General features: G+C 44.8%; 1 protein-coding gene and 1 long non-coding RNA gene across 4 annotated transcripts; one reads left to right on the top strand and one right to left on the bottom strand.

Annotated features, from left to right (window-relative positions):
- The first annotated feature begins 455 nt into the window (after positions 1-455).
- Positions 456-23,825, top strand: MPZL3 (myelin protein zero like 3). Of its 3 annotated transcripts, XR_004344184.1 has the most exons (7): positions 495-597; positions 9,468-9,634; positions 13,123-13,333; positions 15,346-15,511; positions 15,616-16,076; positions 17,071-17,134; positions 20,952-23,825. XR_004344184.1 is itself a non-coding variant. In XM_030331734.2 (6 exons), the coding sequence occupies exons 1-6, from the start codon at positions 525-527 to the stop codon at positions 20,976-20,978; spliced, it is 708 nt and encodes a 235-aa protein (XP_030187594.1). In that variant the 5' UTR covers positions 456-524; the 3' UTR covers positions 20,979-23,825. The 3 variants fall into 3 exon arrangements, 2 of the variants coding, with proteins under 2 accessions (XP_030187594.1, XP_030187595.1); XM_030331734.2 differs by lacking the exon at positions 15,616-16,076 and having other exon boundaries at positions 456-597; XM_030331735.2 differs by lacking the exons at positions 17,071-17,134; positions 20,952-23,825 and having other exon boundaries at positions 15,616-16,289.
- On the bottom strand, positions 9,631-15,114 carry LOC115524947. The gene is made up of 3 exons (XR_003972268.1): positions 15,072-15,114; positions 13,808-13,883; positions 9,631-9,830 (listed from the first exon to the last, which is right to left on the bottom strand). It is a non-coding gene; the product is annotated as an uncharacterized LOC115524947 (long non-coding RNA).
- Positions 23,826-25,744: the final 1,919 nt, after the last annotated feature.

The raw sequence follows: 25,744 nt of genomic DNA, 5'->3' as shown, positions 1-25,744 counted from the left end.
CATTGCCACTGTGAACGGCAGTTTAATAAACACCCAATTTACGTAGGCACTTAGCTGGCTTTCGAACAGCAACACATAAAAACCCAGGCACTAAAGACACTTGAGATACACATTTATCATGAAGGCCTAATACATATTTATTGACTGATGCTGTACGATCTCCTAGATCTCTCCTAACCAAAACTCTAGAAACCTATTTAAAGACCTCTGGAAGAGAGTCGCAGAATCGAGACTATTTAGTACTGCAGAATCCCACACAAATAAATTGTAATTTTTCCAAAGTCGGTGGCTTACTTCACCGTCAAGCAACAGGGAGTAATTAATTCTTACTCGAAACTTAAAAGAATCGCTTGTCGGAGCAAGTTCCAGGTGTGGCCCTGGAAAGATGCCACGTTCCTATGGCAACCTCGAATCGCCATTTGAAGCGTTCTCGCGACCTCCCGCCCTGACGTCACTTCCGGTATCACCTGTGTGGTTACTGGGAGCTGTAAACAAGGTGTGCAACCATCCAGAGAGCTGTCGGGATGCAGCAGAGCGGAGCGGGTGGAGGCCGTGGCTGCGCTCTGCTGCCACTGCTGGGCGTCCTGCTCTTCCAGGGTGAGTGCGCCGGCTGGTTCCCCCAACTTCCGGCCGGGGGGTTAGGGAAGATGGTCGGTTTTCCGGTTCCGGTGGGGGGGGGGTCTCAGGAAAGCCCCCACATGGCTTCTAGCAATGCAGGAAATGTGAGGGTGTGGGGAGGCCCCTCTCTTCCAGTATTCGCCACCCACTGAGCAGCCTGTCAGTGCTTTTCCTGAGCGCTGGGGACGACGGACCCTTTGCGTGACTCGCTTTGTATTGTGGTGCTGGCACGACTTCATAGAACCACGGAGGGCTCTGGCTTCGGGGGCACCCCGTCCTATCCTGTGATGACTTATCAGCGGTTGACCCTGCTGTGGTTTTGTGGGCTGTGTGCCCTGATTAGGATGGGGCAGTTCTAGTGCTCAGTAGTTTGGCTCAGTAATTTGGGGACAGAAAGTCGTAACTGTTGGCACGTTTGTTTTTTGTAGGTGGTTGTCAGGGACTAGGAAGTAAAATGGGTATTGGTCACGGAAGGGATGTGCTGTGATTTCGTTAACGCTGGAGAGGCATTTGGTTGAGGAAAAGCCACTGCTGGAGCATTTTAACGACATTTTAAACTACAAGAAAGGGCATACCTTTTCTGTTAACATTTTAATCTATTAACCAATATCAGAAGCGCAGTATTCACGCTATGGCGGGTTCTAAGGATTTGGATACATTTTGCTTTGATGCAATTTTCAAATTGCATACATTTCAGCCCAACCTAATTGCCTTCGTTTTAGGGTGCCATTATGTCCTGCATATTTGTGTGTGTGTGTGTGTGTGTGTGTGTGTGTCTTCTCAGGAAGTCGTATGTTAATAGATCAGAGTGAATTGTTAATTTCATAAAATTTCCCTGTGGTTAAGAGGGAATTTCTGAAGGGGGGCTTTAACATAAAGACATCAGTTCTAAATCTTAGCATGTAAGGCCAGGAAGTTTTTATTTATTTGATGACTAATATCCATGTTGCCAGCACACTCCTTGGTCCCTCCCAGCTCTCTGTGTCATCACAGGTGTCCAGTTTTTCAGCTAAATTATTTTGCAATATAATATGTAGACTGACCTACTGTAATCCTAGTTTCATCTGTCCCCATCCCCCAGATATTCAAAAGTCGTCCTATTGGGAAAAAAAAAATCTAGAAATGATGAGTGGTTTCGTAAACTTGATGTCATTTCACATAGAAAAGCATCCATCAATTATAGCAGACCAAATAATTCAAACTTAAAAGTTTGTGACTTGTATGTACTTGAATTGATTTATCTTTGTCTTTTATTTTATTTTTTAATGTTTATTTATTTATTTTTGAGAGAGAGAGAAAGCAGGGGATGGGCAGAGAGAGAGAGAGGGAGACAGAGAATCCCAAGCAGTCTCTGCCCTGTTAGCCCAGAGCCCCTGGAACCCCTGAACACTGAGATCATGACCTGAGCTGAAACCAAGAGTCAGATGCTTAACTGACTGAGCCATCCAGGTGTCCCTGTCTTTTGTTTTTAGAGCTGACTTTGGCTCAGGCCATGATCTCTTGGTTTGGTTCGTGGGTTTGAGCCCCCGTGTGGGGGCTCCACATGGAGACTGCTTGGGATTCTCTCTCTCTCTTCCTCTCTGCCCCTCCACGCTCTGTCTCTCGCTGTCTCTCAAAATAAATAAGTTCAACATAGCTTTATTCAGATAGAATTCACATGCCATACAATTTACCCATTTAAAAGGTCCAATTGAGTGTTTTTTAGGGTGTTCACAGACTTGTGCAATCACCGCCATAATCAACTTTAGAATGTTTTCATCACCCCAAAGAGAAACTCCATATGCATTAAGTCACTCCCCATTCCTCCCTTCCCCCGCCCCGGGGCAGACACCAATCTACTTTCTACTGCTATGATTTGCCTTTTCTGGACATCTCACATAAATAGAATCATACAATATATATTCCTTTGTGGCTAGGTTTTTTCACTTAGCATGTTTTCAAAGTTCACCCATTTTTTGGAATCTGTTTCACACCAGTGTTTATCTGCTTTTCCCCTTCAAAGATAGGACCCATTAAATGATTAGCTTGTTTGAATTCTCCAATTTGTAAACATAGTCCCGTTATATCAGTTGTCAAGTACATGGAAACGATAGTTTAGGCAGCCTAGGGTTCTTACACTTTTCTCCATTTAAGTGTGCACTTTTATGAAACAAACGTTGACAGCTTTGTATTCCGGGAAATTGAGTGTGTAAAACTTGGAGTTTTGTTTTGTCATATTCTTTTCTTTCCTTCTGTGCATAAAATTACATATGTTTCAGTGTGATATTCTTATTTTCCTCCCAGATTAAAAAAAAAAAAAACTTGTTAATGGTTATATTTCTATTGTTGGCTATTTTGACTTGGCAAGAATGCTTTTTTACTCAGGAGAAAATATAAATATCCCTAAATACATTGGGTTTAGGATGAAAATTTCTGAATGAATGTAACAGTGGATTATTTTATTTTATTTTATTTTATTTTATTTTATTTTATTTTATTTTTTGGGTAGAGATGAAAATTTCTGAATGAATGTAACAGTGGATTATTTTATTTTATTTTATTTTATTTTTTGGGTAGAGTAGACAAATTATTTTACATCTATTGATTGTAACATACTTTTAATTTTTAGAAACTAAATTTTTAGAAACTAAATTTTTAGAAACTAATTTTTAGAAACTAAACATACCTGGGTAACTGGCACCTAAGTCAGGATTTAAAGTGTCACTGGTACTCCAGAAGCCTTCCTTATACTTCCTTCTGGTCATTATCCCTTCTCCCTGCAAGGGAGAGACAGGTACATTAGTTTAGTTCATCCATGGATCTTACTTTTCTCTATATACTTAAGACCCACTTATTCAATATTTAGATTTCAGTAAAGTGACTTTACATATTGATAACTTTGCGGTGAAATCATGCTAATGAATACGGAGTTAAGATATATTAACAAGAAATTGGTTGTTGGTAGACTTATTAATGGGGTACTTACTCTAATTCAGTAACCAAAACTTGCCCAGAACTTGTAGGTTTTATGCTCGTTTGGCAAGAATTTTTGTTTCATAAAAAGGAAACTGTGTTGATTTGGTTCAGTTGAATAGTATTGAGCATCCACAATGCCCTAGGTTCTGTTTTGATGAGCTCAGCCTCTATTGCAGAAGACAGACAAGCCAATAGATAATTTTAGAGTCTGGTATTAAGAGAGAAATGTGCAAGAAACTGTGGGAGCACAGAAGAGATGCCCTTAATCAGCCATGAGGTTACAGGGAAGACTTCCTGGGCGTGCCACCGAAGTTCAATCTTGAAAGAAGTTGAGGGGCACCTGGGTGGCTCAGTGGGTTAAGCATCCGACTTTGGCTCAGGTCATGATCTCATGGTTCCTGAGTTTGAGCCCTCTGTGCTGTCAGTGCCGAGCCTGCTTCTGATCCTTTGTCCGCACTCCCCCTCCCCCGCCTCCCTGCCCCCCCCCCTGATGATTCTCTCTCTCTCTCTCTCTCTCTCTCTCCCCCCCCCCCAGCCCCAAATAAATAAATAAACTTAAAAAAAGAAGAAGGAGGAGGAGAAGGAGAAGTAGCAGTTAGAGATAGGGAGTAAGTAAATTCCAGACAGAGAGAGGAACATGAATAAGGCATAGAGTCTTTAAATAACTTTCCAGCAAATTTTTTGAGACGTATACTTTGGGCTAACTTAAATCACATGTGGAGAGTGTGTGTGTGTGTGTGTGTGTGACACAATCAGTGTGGAGTGTTGGCTGGAGGGCTGGAGGGACATTAAGGAGATTCTGACTTATAACTGTAACTCACATATTTCTTCTTTGCTCTAAACCAGGGCCGGCAAACTTTTGTAAAAGGATAGAGGATAAATATTTTAGGCTTTGTGGGCCAATAGGTCTCTGTTGCAACTGCTCACCTCGGCTTGAGTAGCGCAAAAGCAGCCCTAGACAATATCTAAATGAATAAATGTGGCTGTGTTCTAATAAAACTTTATTTACAAAGAGTCATCGTACGTTAGATTTGGCCAGTGGGCCATAGTTTGCCGACCCTCACTCTACACCAACTGTCCACTGACATTATCTCTTGGCTATCTCAAAGGCCCATTAAACTTATCCGACATCAAGCTAACGCTTTCTCCCCTTCCCTTCTCTAGTCTTTCCTGTGTCAGTGAATGGGTATCACCAAGTCAGAAACCTGGGAACCGTCCTTGATACTCTGTTTCCCTAACATTCCACAACCAGTCTGCCACCAGTCCTTACTGATTTTACTTTGTAAGTATGGTCTTCCTGTGTCTTTCCATGTCCACTACCACCGTCTTAGTTCAAGCTTTATTTTTCACTTGGCTATTGGAGTAGTTTTCTAAGTAATCTCCTTATATTTACTCTTGACTCCTCCTCGGTGTCTTCCCTAGAGTGATCTTTTAAAAATGAAAACCTCATCATGTCTTTTTTTCACTCAGTCCCACATTTAACTGTTTTCCATGGCTTCCCACTACTCTAAGAATAAGGACCCAAATCTTTAAGGTTCTGTATGACCTGCTTACCACCCATCCACATCTCCCTTTCTCTCATGCTGTTTGCCTTCCTTTCGGTTCCTTGGCTGCCTGTGTTCCTACTTGGCACAGGACCTTTGCATATGTTGTATTCTCTACCGGGAATGCTCTCCCTCTCCTCACTTTGTCACCCTTCCTTCAGAGCTCAACTCAAAAAGCAACTTTTTCAGGGAAGCTTTCATTAACCACTCCCTGCTCCCCTACCGTAATAGCTGCATTTCTGCTACTCTCTTGGTCTTTGCTTCAGAGTACTTGCCAGGTTTTGTGGTTATACGTTTGTCTTTATGATTGATTTGATTGATATGTTGAACTTTTGATGTATTTTAAGCTCCAAAATAGGGAGCATATTTATTTTGCTCATGTTTAATTCCAGGCTCAGAGGGTAGCACACAAATGGATGCTCAATTACTATATGTTTGAAGAGTGAGTGAGTGAATAAGTGTATTGTCAAGAAAGCCTTGGGATGGAGAAGGTCTAGGAGCAAGCAGTCACTGCTTTAGAGAGATCCAATAAAATCAGGATAGAAGGGTACCTATTGGAGTTTTTCCAGTTTTAGGACATGATGCTCTTTACCAGAAATGGTAGTGGAGTCTGGATTGTGCTATAGGGGTCCAGAAGTGAATGGGAAGGGGGGAAATGGAGATGCCAGGTGTATACTACTCTTTCACCAACTTGGCTTAGAAACGAAAGAGAGGGCAGTAGCTGGTAACACATAGTATCATGGGGTTAAGGGAAGATCATTATTATTTTGTTTTATTGTTATTTGTCTACCCATTTTTAAGGATGGGAGAGACTTCTTTGTGTTGAAACCAAGAGGCTGAGGGGGGAGAGGGCCCTCCGGAAAGGAAGAGGTGGAAGATAGTAGAGAGGGTTTGTCTGCTGAAGCAGGGCTTGGAGGGGAGGGCTCCAAGGCAGGACCAAAGAGGATGGCCTTGCATAGGAAAAGGGATACCACACCCTTTCAGACTGAAAGTATGGGTGGGTGTAGATGCAGGAAAATGCGTGGCTGGGCAGTTTGTAAAGCCTCACATTTCTTGAAAAAAGTAAGAGGAAACGTTTTCTTCTGAGAAAGAGGGATTTGGAGGTTGCATAGAGGATGGTGAGAATGGCAAAGGTGTGAGGAATCCGAAAGAGGAGCTGATCAAGGCTGCTTCGTTAAGGGCTCAGCTATGGGTGGAATCCGTGAATTTCTCATGGTAACTATCTGTGCAGTTGTGTGATTTTTCTCCTTTGCCGTACACCAGCCACAGCCTAGGAGGTCATCTTGGGCTGAGCTTTTCCTGAATGGGTGCACTGGAAAGAGAAGGGTGTAGAGGACTTAAGAATGTTGGAAATACTGTAAAAAAGGGGGAGCGGAAGAGACTGCGTGACTAATGAGCACACTTGGTTCCTATACTAGAATTTCTGGTGACCTGTCCACCTCTTTCTCTCAGTCTGTGTCTGCTCCCTTCCCTCTGAATTTTTGCCTTCAAGGTGCTCACGAACAGGGGAAATAGTCTTTATAAATTGAGGGCAATCAACAGTATATGTACCTGAGGAGCATTATGTACTATTTGTTATGAAAACAGTGAAGAAAGAGCAGTCAACTGCACCCAGATGAATCTGGGAAGGCATCACAGAGGGGGCTGCTATTTGGACAGGGTCTTGAAGGTGTGTGAGCACCGTGGGGGTGGTACACACAGGCAGGATTGGTAAGAATGGGGAGAGCCTTCCAGACAATGCCACATTCGAAGAGAGGCACAGTGGTGTGAAAGGACCTAGTAAATTTGGGAAATGGTGGATATTCTGGGCATGGTGGAGGGGATGGACAGGACGGGTAAGTGGGTGGTGTAGCAGAAGTTTGGGGCCAGGCTGTTCACTGTTTGGATTTTATTCTACAGCTCAAGAAGGAATTATTGAAGGTTTTTGAATGTTTGTGGTGTTCATTTAATAACAACAGCTAACATTTATTGAAAGATTCTATTTCAGATGCTATGCTAAGCATTTTTGTGTTATCTTATTCAATCTTACTAGATCCTAGCAGTGATCCAAGGAAGTAGGCCTTGTCGCTCTTCCATTTACCAAGTGAGGAAACTGAAGCTTGAGTAGGTTAGGCAACTGTGATCCAAATCTTACAGCTAGAAAGTAGCTGGGCTAGAACGGAGGTCCAGGTCTATCTAATTCTAAATCCATGCTTTTCAGATCTCTCGACTGTACTTACGTTTCAGGATAAAGGAGTAGTATGGGGAGAGTGTAGATTATCCATCCATTTTCAGCTCCCAGTTAAAAAAAAAATTCTTTTTTACATTTATTTATTTTTGAGAGACAAAGGGAGACAGAGCGCGAGTGGGGGAGGGGCAGAGAGAGAGGGAGACACAGAATCCGAAGCAGGCTCCAGGCTCGGAGCTGTCAGCCCAGAGCCTGACGCGGGGCTCAAACCCACGAACCGTGAGATCATGACCTGAGCCGAGGTTGGATGCTCAACTGACTGAGGTGCCCCTCCAGCTCCCAGTTTTTGAGCTTGTTCTTGAGTAATGAGTAAGGTGGATCGGGAGTGAGGGCTTAGGAGAGAGTAGGGGCTGAGGGATGAAGGCTTTTGGGGCAGAGGAACATCATTTGCAAAGTCATAGAAGGAACGACAGATCTAGCATGGCAAAGCCAGAGTGCATGCGATGGAGGAAACAGAAGTAATCCTTATCTTTGAGATGGGTCAGATCTCATTCGAGTTGTGAGCTCAGCCTTGGTCTCCTCCTTTTAAGAGGAATGCGAACAGACTAGATTATCTTGAGAAGAGCAAGAAAAATGATTCAAAGCAGACAGAGGTGAAGGCGTTGATGACTCATAGCTGGGTCTGTGACGGGCAGGGTTGAGAGAGTGTAGGCAGAACCGAAGAGGTGGCCATAATGAGGTTGAAGCCATCTAGCATGCACTGGGTGCTTATTCAGGGGTAGGCAGGCTTTCCAGTGTTACACCTATTTTCACTCATTTATTCCTCGCAGTGACCTACTGAGGCCAGCGCTGTTATTCTCATGCCCACCAGGGTGAGAAACTGAAGACTAAAGTAACTTGCTAAGACCACAGGGCGAGCAAGTAATTCAGCTGGGGTTTGCCTCGACCGGAGGGCCTGCTGGTTTTCAGATTGGTGTGTGGGTTTGCGCTCTTCTGAAACCTTGCAGCTCCTTTCCGCCTTTGGCCTGCCGAAAGAATCATGGCTTGTTGCAGTGGAGAAGGAAGCAGTGAAAACAAAGTGCGGGTGACTTTCCTAAAAAATGACTCCCTGGTGGAAGATAAATTTCTCCTCTGCGTTCGCTGAACGCGGAGGGGATGGGTCAGAGGAAAGCGGAAGCTCTTCCCGGGGGAACTGGGATGCCGGATTTGGATATCTGAGCCAGTTTTGGAAAGAGTTCAATCTCTGGAGGGTTTAGAAACGATATCTTATTTTTACATTTTAAAATCTTGTTTTTTTTTTTTTTTTTTAAACGTTTATTCATTCTTGAGGGTCAGAGAGAGACTGAGGGTGAACGGGGGAGGGGCAGAGAGAGAGGGAGACACAGACCCCGAAGCAGGCTCCAGGCTCTGAGCTGTCGGCACAGAGCCCAACACGGGGGCTCCAACTCATGAAGAGTGAGATCATGACCTGAGCCCAAGTCAGACGCTTACCCGACTGAGCCATCCAGGTGCCCCTTTATTTTTACATTTCAGAATGCATTAAATAGTTCTGTTTTCTTCCCCCACGATTTACGTTTAGTGGATGTGGGATTCATTAACCGGAGGGAAGAATAAAATACAACCAGATAGAACCTCGGAGCAGCTTTCTAAAATTCTTTGAAACAAAATGCCCTATTCTTGTTTCCTGTTCTCATTTTGCTGGTGGTCGAGACAGCGGTAGCTTTGGGTTACAACTGTGCTGTACTTGGGGATAAGTCCCTTCGACCACAACAGCTGCCATAATTCCCGGCGGGGAGTGGGGGTGGGGCGGATGTGTGCGTGTCGAGGGGGAGTGAGTGGCGTTGCCTTTCAGCTGCTGTGGGCAGACCGACTTGTTTGTACTTCATTTGACCACAGTCTGTCTTTGGAAAGATGCTGGTGTTTTAGATTTTTTAGGTTTTAGATGGTGTTTAGGTTTCAGATTTTTACCCAAGCATTCATGCTGTGACTGAATATCGTAAACTGACAAAAATACTCTCCTTGGTTAACGCAGATATCTGCTCCTTGGCCTTTTGGGCCTGCCTGACAAGACATTTGTTACTCCGAGAGCCCTGAAAATGATAGTGTCTCCGCACTGTTCACTCACATCTGTATATCCCGCCCAGCTGCATAGCTTTAAAATGTTTGGGCTTTGCTCTGATTAGGCGTTTACATCGCCCTTTCCTTGGAGATTAAAGCGGATGCGCATGTCCGGGGTTACGTTGGAGAGAAGATCAAGTTGAAATGCACCTTCAGGTCGACTTCATCTATCACTGACAAACTCACCATAGACTGGACGTACCGACCCCCCAGCAGCAGTCGTACTGAATCCGTGAGTATTTCCTCTTGAGGAAACTTCTTTGAGTCTTCTGTGACCCGACCCACAGCTCTGGAGTCCTTTTACTCCAAGTCCCAGGCCCCCCTTAGACCTTCTCATCTTAGAATCAAAGATAAGCTTCTGTCCTATATGGCATCCATTTGGTCACATACGGCTTTTTATTCTTCTATGGGAGGATTTTGTAAATACGCTATATAGGAAAAAAAAAATTGCCAGAAACTCAGAGGAAATGTGGTTCACTTTTGTTTCCCGTTTGTTGTTTCTTTTTGCATGTTTTCCTAGCTTATTTTCAGATTCCAAGTACTACCACGAGTATCTCCAGGACTGCTGGCTAGAAAAACTTCTATCGGTCCCAGTCATAGACATCCTGTCTCATAAAGCTGCTCATTTCCTGTGGCATGAGGTTGTCTCAATGGGTGTATCTGTTTGTGTATCTGTACTCAGTAGATTTATCTTGGCACCGTGTCCTAGCATGTAAACATCTGCACTGATTTATATAGTTCCCTTCAAAGGGGATGGTGGCACCTCGTGTTGATGACAGATGCTGTTGGTGACAGATGGCCTTGCAACGTTAGAAGCAATATACTTTATACACACATATAACACACATTTATGGCCCAGATCCCATTGTTGATGTCTAATTGGAGATTGCAATGCTATTAAAAAACGCTTTCTCTTTATGCTTCCAGCAGCATCCTTTGTTCAGGATAGATGCTATCGAGGATGCAAATGTCATAGCTGTATTTTCAAAAGTATCCCTAGTTTGTTTATACTGTGTTCTTCCCTGGGAAACTTTCTCTTTGATCTTAATATATAAGGTTTGGGTTTTGTTTTAGGACCCATTATTGAGAGCCACCCAGCTTGGAACCAGGTAGGGGGCTGCAGTGAAGGGAGCTATTCCTGGTCTCTCTTCCTTAAAACAGTTCATTTTGTTTTGAGTTATCGGAAAACTATAGCTGGCCTTATTTGGCTCTGCCTCCTTGGCCAAAAGCAGGACAGAGCAAGCAGTGGGAATCTTCTTGGGTCAGAAACCTTAAATGCAAATAACAGTTCTCATATGGTGCTGTTTTTTCTGTGAGACTGATTAGAAAGCCAGCAAGCTCACCTGCATTGGAATCAGTGGACCTTTATTTATTTATTTATTTATTTATTTATTTATTTATTAAAAACGCTTATTTATTTATTTGAGAGAGACAAAGTGCTAGTGGGGAAGGGGCGGAGAGGGAGGGAGACACAGAATCCGGAGCAGGCTCCAGGCTCCGAGCTGTCGGCACAGAGCCCGACGCGGGGCTCGAACTCACGAACCGTGAGATCCTGACCTGAGTCGAGGTCAGCCGCTCAAACGACTGAGCCACCAGGCGCCCCCTGGAATCAGTGGACTTTAAAAAAATTTTTTTTTTTCAACGTTTATTTATTTTTGGGACAGAGAGAGACAGAGCATGAACGGGGGAGGGGCAGAGAGAGAGGGAGACACAGAATCGGAAACAGGCTCCAGGCTCCGAGCCATCAGCCCAGAGCCCGACGCGGGGCTCGAACTCACGGACCGCGAGATCGTGACCTGGCTGAAGTCGGACGTTTAACCGACTGAGCCACCAGGCGCCCCCTGGAATCAGTGGACTTTTAAAGCCCCGTTACATGATGTCGCAGTCCAGGCCAAGTCAGTCAGGATTCTGAGTAATCGGTTAGCGAGTATTAGAGAGTCACCAGTTTAACGTGGAACTTACAGGTTGGATTAATCTTAGAGATACACAGCAGGATTTGTTTTGTCAGTGAGGAGCTTCAAGCCCTTTTACAGAGATGCTGATGATCAGTGGTCGGCATTCTTCACCTCCCTCTTTGTTTGTTTTCAAGATTTGATTTTTAAGTAATCTCTACACCCAAAGTGGGGCTCGAGATCAAGAGTCGCTGATCCACCGACCGAGCCAGCCGGGTGCTCCCTCCCTCCCTCCCTCCCTCCCTCCTGTCTCATGGCGCTCGTCACACACGTTATTATTTCTTCCTATCTGAATTTCCCCCTTAGACCGGAAGATTCATGACAGCAGGGACTGACTATGCCTGTTTGGCTCTCACTATATCCTTTTGCTTAACCCAGTGCCTAGCGCATAGTAGGGGTGCCGTAAATATTTGTCGAATGGATACATGGATAATGGAACTGAGAAGTGATTCAGCATCTTCTCCGGGAAGTTGCTCTTCAAAATTGGGCAATTGAGTGCTTGCAAATGGGAAGGTACCAAGCAAACAGATAAAGAGGAAGGCCTTGAAACGTTGCATAAGAGAGAAAGATCATATTGTACTGTAGTACTTGCCTGGCCCACCACCAGACATATACTGAGGTGCGTTTGGTGACAAAGTGTCTGATGATTGATCTGAAGCAACGTCATTTTGATTCAACAGACATTCATTGAGTACTGATCACGTATTCGACTTGGGGTGGGTTTGTGTTAATTGCCAAGATAACTTGAGAGACGCTTGGCTATATCATAAGAGAATATTTGAGAATGAACAAGTACCTTCCCTTGCCCACTTACTAGCTGTGTGCCTTTGAGTAGCTCGCTTAGTTTTTGGACTCGTTTCCCTTTCTATAAATTTGGAATAGTTGTACCAGCCCCATGGATAGTTCACCGTTGTTATGACACTCAAGTGAGTAAATCTATGGGAATCATTTGCAAACCATAAGGTGGTATACAAATAATTAGCTGCGACTTTAGAGTAGGGTTTCCCTGGGGTGCCTGGGTGGCTCAGTCGGTTAAGCGTCCGACTTTGGCTCAGGTCGTGATCTCACGGTTCGCGAGTTTGAGCCCCGCGTCGGGCTCTGTGCCGACAGCTCAGAGCCTGGAGCCTGCCTTGGGTTCTGTGTCTCCCTCTCTCTCTGCTCCTCCCCTGCTCATGCTCTGTCTCTCTCTGTCTCAAAAAAAAAAAAAAAAAAAAAGTTATAAAAAAAAAAAAAGAAGGGTTTCTCAGCTTTGGTACTACTGACATTTTGCGCTGGATAATTCTTTGTTGTGGGGGCCTACCTGGCACACTGTAGGATTTTTATCAGTATTCCTTGACCTCCACCCACTAGATGCCAGTGGCAGTCTCCCCACCTGTGACAACCAAAAATGTCTCCAGATATTGCCAGATGTCTCCTGGAGGCCCCAGTTGCCCCCACCCAGTTGAGAACTACTGCGTTAGGACTTCAGGGAGAATTTGGAAGAGCTTTGAGAGTTAGGATTCTGGGACTCTTTTGTCAGGCCTTTTCCTGATAAGTTGTATTAACTTTTCTTTTAGCCTATAGGAGGGAGGTGAACAAAACATGAAAATAAAAAAATAAAAATAAAAAAAATAGGATGGAGGTGAACAAAACATAAAAAAAAAAAAAAAAAAGTCCAACTGAGAAAACCCATCATGCATTTGCATTTTGTTTTGGACCTACTGAGCTTTACATTGTCCCTGCAGTTTGGAAATGAACTTTCTTTCCTTCTGGTGTTTGCTTTTCTTAGATTTTTCATTATCAGTCTTTCCAGTATCCAACCACAGCAGGCACGTTTCGGGATCGAATTTCCTGGGCTGGAGATGTGTACAGAGGGGATGCGTCTATAAGCATCAGCAACCCTACCCTCAAGGACAATGGGACATTCAGCTGTGCCGTGAAGAATCCCCCAGACGTGCACCATAACATTCCCGTGACAGAGCTAACAGTCACAGAGAGGGGTAAGCTAACTCCGCCAACCTGCTGCGGGGCTTTGTGCCTCCTGTGGCGCTTGCCCGGGTGGTCAGGGACAAGCTAAACTACCTGTCTTTGTGAGCCAGTCAGTCAGTGGGGACTTCTGCCATGCTAATTGTCTCTTAGGATGAATTTCTTAATCTTTACTTTGCAACCTGCGGTTGTCATTCAATTGTTGTTCTAGTTTCCCCGTGAATCTCTTTTATTTTAACTTCAGGTGACCAGAGGTCTTGTGGGATGCATGGCAAACCCCTCCGTAAAGGGGGGCTTGTTACCTGTGTGCAAGATAGGTCATTTGATTTCCCTAGTCCGTTTGCGCCCTCAGTTGTAAAGCCGTGTTCTTGCCCGTGTCTTGAAAGGGTGTCCCCTCTAACGAGGGGGGCAGCATACTTCTTTTATGTTGGAAAGGGCAGCAGTTTCCTTTTGGTGTGAAACCCAAGGAAAGTAGGTTAAGGACTGACCTTTTTTTTTTTGACATTATTCCCTGGTGACTCCTGAGTGGCCATTCTAATCCTCAGTTGGATTGGAGCCAAAGACCTAGAGATACAGGACGGCATTGTGGTTCGTTATAGATGGCCTATCATTTCACAGGTCTTTCTCAAGTCTGTCTGTCTGTCTCCCTTCCTTTCCCTTCTCCCTCTCTTTCTTTAAAAAAAAAATTTTTTTTTTTTAACATTTATTCATTTTTGAGAGACAGAGCATGAGCTGGGGAGGGGCAGAGAGAGGGAGAGACACAGAATCCGAAGCAGGTTCCAGGCTCTGAGCTGTCAGCACAGAGCCCAGCGCAGGACTCGAACCCACAAACTGTGAGATTGTGACCTGAGTCAAAGTCGGATGCTTAAGGGACTGAGCCACCCAGGCGCCCCTCTTCTTTCTTTTGTTAAGATGGTAACTCAAGGTTTAGGGGCGCCTGGGTGGCTCAGTCGGTTAAGCGTCTGACTTCAGCTCAGGTCACGATCTCGCGGTCCGCGAGTTTGAGCCCCGCGTCGGGCTCTGGGCTGATGGCTCAGAGCCTGGAGCCTGCTTCTGATTCTGTGTCTCCCTCTCTCTCTACCCCTCCCCCGTTCATGCTCTGTCTCTCTCTGTCTCAAAAATAAATAAACTTTAAAAACAAAAAATTAAAAAAAAAAAAAAAGATGGTAACTCAAGGTTTCAAAGATCCAGTCACGCTCATGCTGCTGGCTGCAGTAGAAAGTAGTATAGTGTTTTTGGAAGACAGTTTGGTAGTATGAGTCTGTGTGCCCCTTGATCCAGTAATACCATGTAAAATTTTATCTTAAAGAAATAGAGGTAAATATGAAGATTTATGTACAAAGATGATCATCATAAAGTAACTTGTAGATTCAAGGAATTGGAAACAATTTGAATGTCTAGCATTCCAATCCTGGTTCAACAAATGACTCAGTGTGCTAGAATACTATGCTGCCATTAAAAAATAACACCCAGAAGGAATTTTTAATGGCCCGAGAAACATTTATTATATGGTACCTAAAAGAGGGGTCTGGAAACAGTCTGTAAAATATGATCCATACTTCTAAAAATGTGCACTCTCCTCCCTTACCCACGTACTCCAAGAAAGCACTGGACGGGTAGATACCAATGTTAATCCTAGGGAGTGGGACCGTGGCTACGTTTTTATTCTTTTTGTACCTTTGTGTACTTTCTACCCCTTCTACCATGAATTTATTCCTGTTGTAATCAGAAGAAATACAAGAGCAGGAGCACCTGGGTGGCTCAGTTGGTTGAGCGCCCGACTTCAGCTCAGGTCACCATCTCGCGGTTCGTGGGTTCGGGCCCCGCGTGGAGTCCTGTGCTGACAGCTCCGAGCCCAGAGCCTGCTTCAGATTCTGCGTCTCCCTCTCTCTCTGCCTGTGTCTCAAAAATAAATAAACATTAAAAAAAATAAATAAATACACGAGCAAAAGTAAAAGCTTTCTCATGTCAAAGGAGGCCCTTTTGCGCGTCCCGCCCTCTCACCTTTCCTTTCCCCCCCATCTAGGGTTTGGCATCATGCTCTCCTCTGTGGCCCTCCTCTCCGTCCTTGTCTTCGTCCCCTCAGCTGTGGTGGTTGTCCTGCTGCTGGTGAGGATGGGGAGGAAATCAGCTGGGCTGAAGAAGAGGAACAAGTCTGGCTACAAGAAGTCGTCTATTGAGGTGTCAGATGAGTAAGTCCAGCTGGAGCCCTGAGCAGCCTGTCCCTTTCTTCTTCGGAGCTGTGCTTTGTGGACAGTACCCAGAGATCTGAATCCACGCCTTTCCTTCTTCCCAGGCCAAGTTTAGTTCTGCCGAGGAGTACCAGAGGGAAGGTTGGAGGTGAAACTGGTGGATATTAATTCGGAGAGAGAGGTGGAGGGGTGAACAGTATGGTCCTACTCTCTCCTTTGGAAATCAGAGTAGACTCTGCTATGGTTCTGCGTATACATCCCCAAGGAGATCACATTCCTTCCAACTTACCAGGAAATTCCAACAAGTCGGTTATTTTTCCCTTCTTGTTTCGACACCAAGCTGATGTCTCCTGACAGAAAATGCCTAAGCAGTGAGGAAGGCCTTAAGAATAATAGCCTCAGACGGCAAAAACCGATTTAAAGCAGCAAGATCTGTTCTTGGTCAGCAGATGCTCTGAGGGGCTAATGGGATTGTGATTATCCAATCACATTTATGAAACGTCATGTTGCCAGTGAGCAGGCATGATCCAGTATTTTCTCTAAGAATAAATCTGCTTAAAAAAAGGTGACAGAGTCTGCATGAAAACCCTTTTCATTCTCCATTGTCTATACCAGGGGTTCCTAACGTTGGGAGGGAACGCTTACCTGGGGAGGGTCTAAAATGTTCTGTGTGTGTGTGTGTGTGTGTGTGTGTGTGTGTGTGTGGGCACGTTCATGCGTGTGCATTATTTCACCGGAGAGAGAGGGCCCTTTCCAAGGAATCTGTGGGCCCGCTAAACAGGTAATGAGCTCTTGGTAGAAATACTAAAATGTCTATTTCTAAGCACAATGTAACAAGCCTCCTCCTTAGGTCACATTGTTTCCTGACATTTCTTCTCTTTCACTCCACCTACCAGCTGCATTGAGCTTATTTGCTTCTCTGAACACACTGTATACCCTCAAGTCTTTTTTTTTCCCCCCACATGCTTTTCTCTCACTTGGAATCCTCTCTTTCCCTCTCTTGTTTGCCTGGAAAACTCTTCCTTGTCCTACAAGAAGACCCAGATGAAGTGTCTCCTTCTCGTGAGTGTCCCTGAGTCGTCCCCCTCCCCCCCACCCCGGAGAGTAGGCCACTCCCTCCTCTTTGCTGCCATAGCAGTTTGACCTTAAGGACTGAAACATTTTATTACATCGTGTCATAAAGTACTCATTAAGTTTCAACAGGTTTTACACACCCATGAGATTGTGAGCTCTTTAAGGGGCAGTGTTTTATTTATGTCTGTACCCCCAGCTCAGCACAATGGCTCATCCGTGGTGGCTCATACATTCGTTTCTAAATGAACGATTGGGAACAACCCCTATTTATTGGGCACTTCCTATGTGTCAGGCACTGTGGGACGTGTTTTACATGTGGTTATTTTTTATCCCAGAGCTTAAGTCACCTGCCTAGTCACCCTGCTAGTAAGTGGCAGAACTGGAATTTAAAACGCCACCTGTCTGACTTCAACAGTGGCGTGCTTAACTGCTCTACTGTGCCAAGGACAGTCATTGTTCAGATCTGGTTTGTCCTTTTTCTCCAGCACTGACCAGGAGGAGGCGGACGACTGCATGGCGAGGCTTTGTGTTCGTTGCGCCGAGTGCCTGGTAAGCCCGTGCCATTTCTTGGTTTGCTCTTCACCCTCCTTCTTCCTGCTGACTTACAGGGACCCTTGCTCCCAGAGGCAGCAGAGGATGCTTGGATAGATCCAAGGCAAGGTCTTCCCTTAAAGCATTTCGGTCTCAGGGGACCCCTACTGATTTTTTTTTTTTTTTTTTTTTTTAAGTAGGCTCCATGCTCAGTGCAGGGCCTAACACGGGGTTTGACCTCACAGCCCTGAGATCAATACCTGAACTGAGATCAAGAGTTGGATGCTTAACCGACGGAGCCACTCAGGCGCCCCGACCCCTGCCGATTCTAACCATTATTTTGTTTTCTGTCTCATGGGCATAGAGTGATGTCCTTAGGTTAGGGAAGGGACCATGTAGAACTGTGCCAACTGACAGCAAACACCCTGAAAGATGGGTGCTTTAAGCCACCGGGTCACACTAGCAGATTTTGTCTGGTCGGACTCAGAGTCCTGAATTGAACTTTCCTGCTGTGTGTCAGTTTTTCCCCCCGGGGAATCAGCGTGATACAACCTTTTGGGTGACTTGTGGCTTCATCAATAGGAAGTACCCCTGTCGGAAGGCCAGAGTTTTGATTTAAATTTCAAAAGGCTGTCACCCCTCGCCTTTTAAGCTCTTGCCGTGATTGGTTGGCTCGTGCGGCTGTCCCAGGGTCCTAGGAGGAAAGACTCTCTGATATGGTGCAATTGGAAACAGGTCAAAAGCAACTTACGATCTAGTATGAAACATACCTGTCATTGCCGGGTTTAAGCTGGAGTTCTCTTTGTACTCATCGCCAAGCTCAGCCCTTGGCCAGATGACTGCAGCGTTCTTTTGTTCCTCTCGTTTTCAGACTTGAGTGTGATGGGTAAGGCGAGGGACAGTGCCATTGAAGAGGACCTAGTTATAACCCTTCGGGGTTTGAGTACTTTGATGACACAAAGTAAGAGGGTTTTCATCCAGCTTTCAGATATTAATTCATTCAGCGGTTATTTAGTGAGCATCTGACATGTGCCAGATAGGATTCTGGGTACTTAGGAAGCACGAGTGAACAATACTGACAAAAATCTCTGCCCTCACATAGCTTACATTCTTTTCCATGCCTAGAAAACGCTCATTCTCGGGGAGCCTGGCTGGCTCAGTCCGTAGAGCACAGGACTCTTAATCACGGGGTTGTGGTTTCAAGCCCCACATTGATGTAGAGATTACTTAAAAAACAAGAAAGGAAAGAAAGAAAGAAAGATAACTCCAAGACACAACTGAAATGTCACTTTCTCATAAATTGGGGTACAAACAGTCACTAATGAAATCTTTTAAACATAAGTGAACATATGTTATATCAGATGGTCCTCAATGCTATAGAGAAAAATAAAATAGGGAAGGGAGACGGGATGGCTGGAAGGCGGTATGATATTACATAGGGTGGCCGGGGATATCATCATCACTGAAATGATATTTGAGCAGACACCTAAAAGAAGCAGATAGGAAGCCATATAGGTGTTCTGGAGGAGCATTTTGGGCAGAAGAAATGGTAGGTGCAAAGGCTCTGGGGGGGGGGGGGCATGATTGGCATGTTCTAGGAATAGCCAGGAAGCCAGCGTGGCAGGAACAAAGCAAGCAAGGTGAAGAATTGTATTCATTGGTATCAGAGAGAGAATGCTCAATCTTATAGAACATTGCAGGTGATGGGAATGATCTGGGCGTTTATTCTTAATGAAATGGGATGCGCTAGAGGTTTTTGAGAAGAGCAGAACCGTGAACTGATGTCTGTTTGCAAAGGGTCATCCCGGCTTCTGTATTGACAAGAGGTAGGACCATGGTCAGGGGACCCTGACAGTCAGAAAGCCCAGCTAAGAGACCTTAGCAATGATGCAGGTGAGAGAAGATGGTACTGGTTTGAACCAGGGTGGTAAGAAGTGGTTGTGTTCTGATTATAGTTTGAAGGTGAAGCCAGAAGGATTTATGGGTGGGTTTCATGTATATGGGAAAGAATGAGGAGTCAGGGATACTTAATTCCCTGGTTCTTGACTTTAGCAACTGGTGGAATAGATAGAAAAGGTAGATTAGATGTAGACCAGAGCCCTGGAGCTCTCCAAGATGGATAGACTTGGCAAAGGAAGAAGAATTGGTAGAGGAGTCTGAGAAGGAATGTCCAGCGAGCTAGGAGAAAACCAGGAGGGTTTGCTATCCTGGGAGCCCAGTGAAGCTTGAGTTTCAGGGAAAAGAAAGTGATCAGCTGTGTCAGTTGCTGCTGAGTCAGGTCAAGTAAAATGAGAGCTGAGGGGTGATTACTGGCCGGTCTGGTGGTGTGGGGGCCGTTGGTGACCTCGGCAGAAGCAGCTTCCGCGGGGTTGGCGGGGAAGAAAGCCCGACCAGGGCAAGGTCAAGAAAGAACACGACGAGAGACATTGGCGACAGTGGGTGTAAACAGCTCTTGCAAGGAGTTTTGCTGTGAAGAGGTGCAGAGAAAGAGGGCAATAGGTAGCAGGGAGATGTGTTTCAAGGGTTACCTTTCTGTTGAAGATGAGAGAAATTAAGGCACGTGTGTATGTGATGGGAACGATTCAGTAGAAAAGGGAAAAATGATGCTGCAGGAGGGAGAGAGGAGGTTGCTGGAGTAACTCCAGGATGCAGTAGACAAGCGGGGATGCTGGCCTTAAATAAAGGCGGGGAGAGCAGACCCATAAGAATAGTAAGGAAGACCACACAGTTGGGCCCCGATGCAGGTGAGTGGGCGCATACGGTGATGGGAGCTTGTGAAGCTTCCCTGCCGACTACTCTATTCCCAATGTGGGGAGAAAGCAAGGTCGTCAGCTGACAACAAAGTGAGGAGTAGGTGCTGGAGGTGCTGGAGGGAGGTTTGGGGAAGGAGGGAAGGCTAGAACAGTAATCCAGGAAAATGAATGGCCTAGAGAAATGTGGTCTGCCAGGTAGTTCTAATGGGCCACTTGAGGTTAGAGGTAATGAATACAAATGTAAATAATAAGAGTGAGGGGCGCCTGGGTGGCTCAGGGGCTAAGGGTCCGACTTCAGCTCAGGTCATGATCTTGCTGTTCATGAGTTCGAGCCCTGCGTGGGGCTCTATGCTGACAGCTCAGAGCCTGGAGCCTGCTTCGGATTCTGTGTCTCCCTCTCTCTCTGTCCCTCCCCCGCCCACATTCTGTCTCTCTCTCTGAAAAATAAGTAAGCATTAAAAAAATATATATGTTTAAAAATAAACAATAAGAGTAAGAATGAAAATAATGGTACCAGTAGCCAATCTTTAACAGCACTGACAGTGTTAGGCACAGGGCTAAGTGATTTCCATACATTGTCTCATTCAATTCTCATAGCCTTTCTATGAGGTGTCTATGAGTATTTTTATTACCCCCATTTTACAAATAAGGAAACTGAGGCTTAGAGACCGTTAAATAACTTTAAAGTTCACACAGCCAGCAAGGGGCGGAGCTGGGGTTGGCGCTCAGAGAAACCCAGAAGCCGCAACTCCTCACTATGGTCCCGCGTGTTCTGCTGCAGACAGGCGCCTTTTCCTGCGTGTTGAGGTTTTAAAGAATATCCGCCACGGAAAAGGGAACCACTAGGGTCTCAAGACAGAAATTAGCCCCAAAGACACGAAATATGTTGAAGTCCTGTGACATTTCATGGGGATGTAGGTGTGTCGATGACGTTAATTTCACCGTTAATGTCGCCCCACGCTGAGCTCCATCCGAGGGGGTCCTAGAATGTGGTCTTCGTCTAAGCTCTGAACTACACCTGGTGTGGTGTCAGTGGCATTATACTTCATATAAACACCACAGCTGCTTTTCTTTCCCTCCAGGATTCAGACTATGAAGAGACATATTGATGAAAGGCTTCATGATGTAAGGAGAGTCACCTGATAGAAAATATCCTGTCCCACTGGCAGCTAAAGCCTCTCAGAGAATCGAAGCTGCTTGGATCGCTGTGCCGGAGGATTCTGGAAGCCATCCGTAGAGACGTTAGGAACCATTTATTTATTGAACAACTGTTCTTTTTATATTTATGAACTGTTCAAGAACTCCCAGAAGAAACTCCTACCTACCCCTTCTAATAACTTATGCTCTAATTGAATGAAGGAATTCTCTTCCTGAATAGAAAGAAACTTTTTGTTTTTGCCTTTGCCCTTGAACGTGTTACGTGCTTTCTTCTGGTTACTTGAGGGAAAATCCTAAATGTTGGCCACACCGCTGAGGCCAAAATATTTTTAAAAAATGAAATGGAGCTTGTAGTGTCCAGATGTGCGACGAGACGAGATGTTTGGGATAAGTATTCTTTGGCATTTGCTCCGTGAATGTTTTCAGCTGCGGATCAGCGCACAGCATGTACTCATTGGTTTAATGACATCGTCCGTTGTGTTTGGGTGACTCGGAACTCTAATTTCCGTAGAGTCGGTAGGGCCCGGAGCCCATGGTTTGCTTTGACTGGGCTTTTAAAGTATTAAAGTGTCGTCAGTGTCCAATTAAGGAAAGGAACGGTGACGTAGAGGGACCCCTTTCTTTTGTGTTGCTAGGTGCAGCTTCGAAAGGTTTTTTTTTGTGGCGAAATGTATAGAATATTTTATCAGTTATTTGCAAGGAAATCATCTTTTTTTTTTTTTTTTTTTAACAAATGCCACTCCAGAGTTCAAATGTTGGATTTACTTTAACGAGGCTTATGTTTATCGGAAATCATCTTTTGACCTTTGTTATTCTTCAGAACTTTTTTGAGTTCTAAAATGCGCCAAATATGAGTGAACCAAGGCATTTGCAAACTGTTTTTGTTTATGTCGTATTTGACATAAGGAAGTGAGGTCTATACTTCTCTATAGTCTATACTTCTCATTTCTATTCTCTCAGTACCTTATGTCAGCTTCCTCCATTTTCCTGCAGCAACTGATTTCAAATTTTAATTTACATGGGATTTTCTACAAGCCATTAAGTAATACGTGTGACATGTCCGGAAGGGCTGATAGTATAGTCTTCTGTAAAAGAGCGATAGAGTTCACTTCTCGATTATGAGAGACAGAAATTATCCTCCCTCCTCCCATCTTTGTTTTTTGTTTTGTTTTGTTTTGTTTTCCCATGGTTCTTCACTAGGTGGCTAGGGAGGTTTCCATATTATAGCCTAATACGCCCCATATGTTACACAAAAAATCACTTTGCCCAGATTTATGTTTAAAATTTTGGGTCATTAGTTCTGGAAGTCATCAGTAAAGCCTTTAAGAATTATGATATGGGTTTGGCCTGGCCTCTTTTGTTAATCTAGTCCATACATAAGAGAGTCTGGTTCATTAACAGATATTACGATTTACCTCTGGTCACATAAGGAAGTGAAAGAGGCAAAGACACATTGACTGTTTATTTCCAGTGGTTGAGCCTCAGAGTCTTGGGCTGTTTGTCAAGTATATGGTTGTCTGGGGCCAGCCTGGTGACAGACACTCTGACACCACAGCAGAGAGGGGAAAACATATTTGAGCAACAAGAGTAAATAATTTGGGTTCTGGGAGATTTGAAGATAGAGACCCAATTGTGGGGTAGACTTTTTGTGGGTCTGAGAAAGAGATGATGTGACAGGAACCCAGTTAAAACCGCATTTCATGAATTGAGGAACCGGGTTTGCCTGGGGTTTCTTGTAATTTCCTTTCAGGTGTGTTATGAGGATTAATCCAGTTGTAGTAAGCTTGTCACTGTAGGTAAAGGGTGCTGTGTGACCACTTGGTCATGTTATTTTGTAGCCTCGATTGTGATTTGAACAAGTCCCTTTCTTTTTAAGTGACCAAACAACAGCATCCTTCGTGGTAAGAGAGTAGACTGGGGATTTAGTCGTCTCCGTGGGTTTATGGTCGCACCAGTCATAAGGCTTCTGTCAGCGTTCTTCTTTATCTCTTACATTGAGGTCTGGGTTACAGCCTTCCCCCCACCCCCAAAAGGAGCAAAAAGCAGTTCCTTTTTTTTTTAAAGATGGAAGAAAGATAACTTTTTTTTTTTAAACGTACTCTTTTTAATACCTTCTAAGGTGCTATTCTCCCTCTCTCTCGTTTTCTTTTCGCTGCTCTGTATGCAGAGCACATCGAATGAAGACCAGCCTTGTCTAGAAAGGGAATTGAATTCTGAAAGCTTCAGAGGGGGTTAAAAGCCTTTCAGAATTTTTCTTTAGCTGCCGGAGGCTTTCCTCGTGGCTGCACTATCTTACAAGTTTCGTGCATTGAGCTCTCAATTCCGTTAGCGAATGTGAATTTATGAAATGCTTTGTGTTTCCCACGGGTCCCCTTGCCCCAGGCTGCGTGGAGAAGGTACTAGGTCTCCGCAACTCCCAAATCGTGCGCTGGTGTTTCAAGAGGGAATGTTGAATGTTCCTGTTTAAGGAGAATGTCCGGAGGCCAAATCCTCGATCTGAACGTTCTGTCGTGTCACTCAGTTACGGTTCTAAAAGGGAGCCGGGAAGACCCCCGGAGAGCGGACCAAGACTGTCATTTAATTGCACAACTGGAAACTTCGCTGCCAGAAGAGGCATCTCCATTCGTTCGATTCCTGCTTTGGACTGTTGTTAACCGCTGCATTTCACAGTGGTTTTTTTTGTTGTTTTGTTTTGTTTTGCGGGAGAGTGTGCACCGTTGGGCCATGTGCACAGACGTTGTACCTCTTGATACCTTTACCACATCACAGTTAATAAACTGCTTTGCACTTTCTGGCTACTTTCTGGTGTGTATCTACCTGTAAAATGAGAGCTGTCATGTGAAAGGGGAGGAGGTTGTGGTTTTCAGCATCAAGCAGCCACTCGCGTCTAAGCTTTACCCCTGCAAGACCCTGCACGGATTCAGTGGGGGTGCTGGAGCCAGTTCACCCAGCAAGGGCTGATCGTTAAATTTTTAGGAATTTTGCAAACTGATTGTTAAACCATTGGTGGCTTGAAATAGGCTGTGGTGGGTGTTTATGTAAGTTGCTGGCTTATCAGTACACTATTCCTCAAGAACCATGTAGCACAGGGGCGCCTGGGTGGCTCAGTCAGTTAAGCATCTGACTTCGGCTCAGGTCATGATCTCCTGGTTCATGAGTTTGAGCCCCTCATCGGGCTCTGTGCTGACAGCGTGGAGCCCGGAGCCTGCTTTGGATTCTGTGTCTCCCTCTCTCTCTGCCCCTTCCCTGCTTACACTCTGTCTGTCTCTCTCTCTCTCAAAAATAAATAAACATAAAAAAAAAAAAAAAAAGAACAGTGTAGCATAGTCCTTGAGAGGAGCAAGTATTCAACAACTTTTCAAATGATACAGGACAAGTTCCAAAAAACCATGATGGCCATGTGTAGGTAGGTCAAGCCAACCCAAGCAAGGTTGAAGGTGTGTACAACTGAGAACACTTATTTTGAAGTGGCAACTTCTTTTTTTTTTTTTAATTTTAAACATTTATTTATTTTTAAAAAAAAATTTTTTTTTTCTTTCAACGTTTATTTATTTTTGGGACAGAGAGAGACAGAGCATGAACGGGGGAGGGGCAGAGAGAGAGGGAGACACAGAATCGGAAACAGGCTCCAGCCTCTGAGCCATCAGCCCAGAGCCCGACGCGGGGCTCGAACTCACAGACCGCGAGATCGTGACCTGGCTGAAGTCGGACGTTTAACCGACTGCGCCACCCAGGCGCCCCAACATTTATTTATTTTTGAGAGAGAGAGAGAGAGACAGAGCACGAACGGGGGAAGGGCAGAGAGAGAGGGAGACACAGAATCCCAAGCAGGCTCCAGGCTCTGAGCTGTCAGCACAGTGTCCGATGCGGGGCTTAAACCCACGAATCATATCATGATCTGAGCCGAAGTCGAACGCTTAACCCACTGAGTCACCCAGGCACCGCTGGAGTGGTGACTTAAAAGCAAAAGATAGTTTGAAGCGAAGAAGCTTTGGGTTCTTATCTACGATGCCCAAATCACTCAAGGGGTTCTCTGGGGAAATAAAATGCTACTTGCATTCTGGAAATGCTGATATCACATGGTCAGAGGACACCAACATGGTAAGCTGGAGGACTGAGCAGGCTTCTCTTTGGAAGCAGGGATTGGGTGATTGCCTGGCTACGTTGCACCTATGTGTTGAGAGAAGAAAATAAAAGAGGTTGCTGTAATTTTCCTTTTATTATCTTATTTTATTTTTAAATTGTAGATCAAGCATAGGAGAGGGGCAGAGGGAGAGAGAGAGAGATTGAGAGAGAGAGAGAGAAAGAGAGAGAGAATCTCAAGCAGGTTCCACACTCAGCTCAGAGCCCATCATGGGCTTGATCCCATGACCTTGGGATCATGACCTAGCTAGAATCAAGAGTCAGACACTTAACCAACTGAGCCACCCAGGTGCCCCTTATTTTGTCTTATTTTATTTTGTCTTATTTTATTTTATTTTTGAGGTTGCTGTATTTTAAACAGAGCAAAGTGTTCTGTGTTCATCTTAAATCCATTGTTCTTTGTTTGCATGTAGCTGATTTCTCTCTTGGGGAATGTGTGCCTGATGCCTTTCAAGACCCCACCCTCAGAGAGCTCTCTAGAAGGGGAGACAGCCCCTGCTCAGGTCTGGAATATGAGGCTCTCCTCGGTAAGTTGAATATATATCTTCTTTTTAGAATGAAAATATAAATAAAA

Source organism: Lynx canadensis, chromosome D1 (genome assembly GCF_007474595.2).
Source record: "Lynx canadensis isolate LIC74 chromosome D1, mLynCan4.pri.v2, whole genome shotgun sequence".
Lineage (NCBI taxonomy): Eukaryota > Metazoa > Chordata > Mammalia > Carnivora > Felidae > Lynx > Lynx canadensis.
Note: the sequence above shows the minus strand (reverse complement) of the source record. Positions and strands in the feature narration are given on the sequence as shown.